The following is a 4,698-nucleotide window of genomic DNA, read 5'->3' on the forward strand; positions in this document are numbered from 1 at the left end:
AACTCTTTCCAAACAATTGTGTCTATTAATCAAAATGGTTTTTAATTAATTTAATTAAAAACTTAATTTGAAATTAAAATTAATGAACTCTGATTAATTTTAACTTCTAAGGCCACAAGTGCCCCAACAAAGGCCCTTGTCTTGATTAATTAATATTAATATTAATATAATATCAATATTATAGTATAATCATCAACCTAATCCACATAATTAATGACCTAAACCTCAATTCTCATTTCAAATCGTCCAAAATCTAATCACTAATAAAGATGACTAACCTAAAAGAAAGATCGGAACTTGAGTTCCCTGAGGTGGGACTAAAGGAGGCTCAAAACTCCAACAAAGTCAACTATACAACGCAAACGTGCATGCAACAATGGGATAATCAACAATTTATTTTCTATTTATCCAGAAAGACCAATAGGCTGGTATAGCCGTGCATGGGCGCATGGGATCGGGAAAATTATTACTTCTCAGAAAAATATTGAAAATTTGGCAATGCATACATGGCAGAGACCCAGAGGGCACGCACACATGTGAAGCAGAAGTAGTAGCCGTGGAGATCTGCAGGCTCTGCAATTAACAAATTAGGGTTGACCAGCTTGGCCAAAGAGAATCAGGATTCTCTCCTGAGCATTTCCCTAGGGATCATAGGGATCCCGCAATCTTGTCCGTTCATTTTATATCGTACGGTCAGTTTTCGTTAGGTACTATTCATATTTGAATTTTAAAATTTAAATTTTAAATAATTTATGACCACACGATACACGATGAACGGACATTATTGCGGGATCCCTAAGATCCTAGGGAATGCTCAGGAGAGAATCCTGGTTCGGCCAAAGACGACCATGACATGAAAGCGGAACAAGTAACAACCAATATATCTAACTTCTAAGGGAGTAATTAATTTTTTTTATCCATATATGGAGTGTGAGTGAAGACAACGTGATTTGGTAACAAAATAAATATGCAGGTACGGAGAAGAAAACGATTTTACCCTCATGCTGTCGTATGCATATCCCCTCGACAGATAAAGAGATCATATATACCGGAATTGGATCCTCGCCGGATCATCTTTCGGGGATGAGATCAACGCACACGGACCGTTGATCAAAAATCATACAACCACAATTTTTTCTTTTTTGATATTTTTCACTCAAAACGAAGCTACTTTACTTTTAAAATATGAAAAACATTTAATTGGAACCGCACAATTTTTTATCAACGATTCGTGTGAATTGATCTCTAGGATTCCCAAGAAGGAGATCCGAGGATCCAAATCCATATCTTTGACTTTATACACAGAAATCGAAAGGTAATTTGGGTACTGTGTAATGTATATGAGCATGGCGCCTGGGCTGAATATGGCCGTTGATGTTTGTAGATTTATAAAACATCATCGGTCATATATAATGTTATTAGTGTCTATGGATGTAAATTTTAAAATGATATAAACAATTAATAATGTTAGTGATACTAAATTTGTCAGCTTCACTAAATTGATAAATGTTGAATTGCTAAAATGCCAATGAGGTTGAGAGAAGGCCGGGATTGTAGTTTTATTTCTAATACAATTTATATTTTTTTCTCTAAACTAATGTACGGGGAAGAAGATTATTTGATGGACAGATTTTGGTGAGCAAATTAATGTAGTAACTGCTGAATCTGTGACATGTTCAACAAACAAACAGTGTCTCATCCATTTTAATATCTTATGTCACAATATTCCTGCTCATCAGTTGCTCTCCTTCCCATGCAATTGTCTCTAATAAACAAGCTTCATCATATGATGCAATGGAAACCCATGTCTGATTCATATGCTCCTATAGTTTTTATTTTAACAAAAAAAAGAGTTTTGAATTCGGATTTTTTTTCGACATTTAAAAGAAAAGTACCAGTAAATTAAACGTTAATTAGCCGTTGGAATACAAAAACAATAGTTCCCCCTTGCTGTTCTACAAACAAAAATCAATAATTCATTGCTGTATCAAAACAATCTCAGTACTATTCAGATTTCAGGGAATGCAATCACGTTCAGTAAACATCCAGCCGTAGTAAGAAGCGTTGAGGAGGGAAACCCATCTACTTAAATAGCAAAATAATAATTAAACACTCCACAGAGGAAAAACAATAAAACCGCCCTCCAAAACAAAAACCAAACAATCAAACAAAAAAACATAATAAAGCTGAGTACTACTGTAACTCCTTTTTTTTTTTTTCTTTCCAATTTTCACTACCTAAAATCAAACTAAAGTACAATCAAGCTTTTGGAATATGTGAAAAAGTCCCAGCTGTAAATCCAGTATATATTCAAATGCATTTCAGCAAAATTCTATTAATATCTGGGCTATTCTATGCTTCAAAATTTTGCCTATTTAGTTATTTTATCATTTACTCCGGAGCATACTAAAAAATCTTATAGACAACAAAACAAATTAAAAAAGAAAAAAAAAAGAGAGAGAGAGAGAGAACTCAGAGCTTTTCGATAAAGGAAAAAAAAAAAAAAAACCAAACCACTTTATCCCTAGGTAGGAGATATTTTTTATTGTACCCAAAAGATCGGACAGTACAACATATGTTATTATACAAATACAGAAAAGTTTTTTGTTTAGTGTACCTCCATCTGTATATATAAAGGCGTGTCTTTGTTTCAAGCACGTTAAAATACCTCTCCCTAGTTAAAGTACTCTAGACTCGAGAGAGAAATAAACAGATTTTTCATTGTATTCTGAATACAAAGATAATGCGTGTTATTTTAATTTTTTTAATATTTTTTTATCAAATGTTAATAATGTGTAGAAAATATTAAAAAATTAAAAGATTATGAAAAAAAACAATTTAAAATGTGTAAATATAATCTTACTATTAGAAAATAAAAGACACGTGTCATATATGATGTGATCAATTAATTACATGCCCTCGACTTTAATTCTGTCCCATAATAATTTAACTTGCATTAATGCAAACTTAATAAAAAAAGCAAAAATATAAATGTTACATTTCCAACACTTCACTTGTTCCCCACGTTTAGCAAAAAAATAATAATCAGTATATGCAGTCAGTGACCAAATACTGGGGAAAAAAAGATTACCAACAACAACAACTATACTACCAGATTTTTAAAAGCTAATGAAATTGGACTCTACTATATACTAATAGTGTAATTAAAGTAAATTAACTTACAAAAGGTTTTAATTTAATTAATCTACTAGGGCATGAAGAGATGGTTGCCACACTTGCAGCGCCAAGCTTCGGGGTAGTACTCGAGAGGTATAGAGACACCTGGTTGGATGGGGACATGCACTGCCTTACACGGCGAGCACCTCCCGCACTTGGATCTGCAACTCGGTGGCGATGAACCCAGTCGACTCTTCTGGTGGGTCACGACTCGCTCCAGTGCTGGCCCACCACCTTCACCTTGATGATGATGCCCACCACCTGAAAAAATCAATTCACCATCACGAGCTCAAGCTCAACAGAACTGAGTCACTACTGAACGATTCAAAACACAAAGGGAGGTTAGCAATTAGTTGTTTTGGTGGTGTGCTGAGTTGCTTACCGAGTTGGGTTTGACTGGTTACGGCCGTTGAGGCTGAGGTGAACAAGAGAAAAGTGAAGGCCGTGATGACAGTTGATAGCCTTATATAAAGGTGGTTGTGGCGGTGGCGCAGTACCCCCATCGCCTGGGGTGGAGGTCCGCAGGTTAGCAACTGGGCTATCTGGGGGAGGGTTTTATATGATGATGCAAACAAAGAGTGAGTAGGGAGATTGAAAATTCAGGTAGGGAGGGAAGGAGGGGGAGATGCTTTTATTGTTTTTGCAGTTTTTACTTGTGAGCGTGTGGGGAGGGATGGTCTGAGTCAGAAACACAGTCCCCAAAAGATCGAAGAGAGAAGGTTATGGAGAGAGCGAGAGATTTATTTGGATTTGTTTTATTGTTTGGCTAAAAGGTGGAGAGTGCCGGGACCCTTGTAGGCCCTGCATGATTGTCATGGAGACGATAAGAGTCATAGTTAAAAGTCATATTCACTACAATGCCATTGAGATGGTGGAAGGTTATGTAGCAATAAAAACTTGAACATCACAGCTTGACCGAGTGGCTTGATGCATTGCCAAACAGTCCCAAAAAAATACGTCTCACAGTATCTGAACGTTATTGGAACTCAACTAGATACAACTCCTAACACACAATTCTTCTATTTGTGAGCGTGATATTACATGTTGAAGGATACGGTTAACTTTGTATAGATTTCCTGTTATTCCAGGATATCTTTAATCTTGGGTTTCTTAGTTTAGGAGATATTATCTTGTAATTATTCTTTCCTGTTTACAGTAGGATTGTATATGATTATATACATACCTTTGAATGAGAAGAATAAAATACACAATCAAAGCATTCTCTTCTTGGTATCAGAGTCAGGTTGTAAAAAAAGAAAGAAAATCTTCGAACCCTAACTGGGTGCGTTGTCGTGTTGTGCCTAGCACCACTGGTGTGCCTCCCGTCTTCGAACTCTTACCCTTGTCGTTGCACAGATTACCATTCTTAGTGGAAGATGTATGCCGAGGATAGCAAGATGGTTCCCGTTACTGCCCCAGTTATGGTGCAGTCGGATAATTCAAACTTCAACATTTGGATGTTTTTGGATGAGAATAACTATGATTTATGGGCTCCTCTTATTCGAATTCATATTGCTGGAA

At 36.0% G+C, this 4,698-nt stretch overlaps 1 protein-coding gene across 1 annotated transcript; it reads right to left on the reverse strand.

Moving 5' to 3' along the window:
• Window positions 1-2,846: 2,846 nt before the first annotated feature.
• Window positions 2,847-3,911, reverse strand: LOC126595935 (EPIDERMAL PATTERNING FACTOR-like protein 5). The gene is made up of 2 exons (XM_050262352.1): window positions 3,560-3,911; window positions 2,847-3,438 (listed from the first exon to the last, which is right to left on the reverse strand). Exons 1-2 carry the CDS (start codon window positions 3,678-3,680, stop codon window positions 3,209-3,211), a joined length of 351 nt encoding a protein of 116 aa, XP_050118309.1. The 5' UTR covers window positions 3,681-3,911; the 3' UTR covers window positions 2,847-3,208.
• Between the last annotated feature and the right edge of the window lie 787 nt (window positions 3,912-4,698).

The sequence above is a fragment of the Malus sylvestris genome, chromosome 13 (assembly GCF_916048215.2).
Source record: "Malus sylvestris chromosome 13, drMalSylv7.2, whole genome shotgun sequence".
In the NCBI taxonomy this organism is placed as follows: domain Eukaryota; kingdom Viridiplantae; phylum Streptophyta; class Magnoliopsida; order Rosales; family Rosaceae; genus Malus; species Malus sylvestris.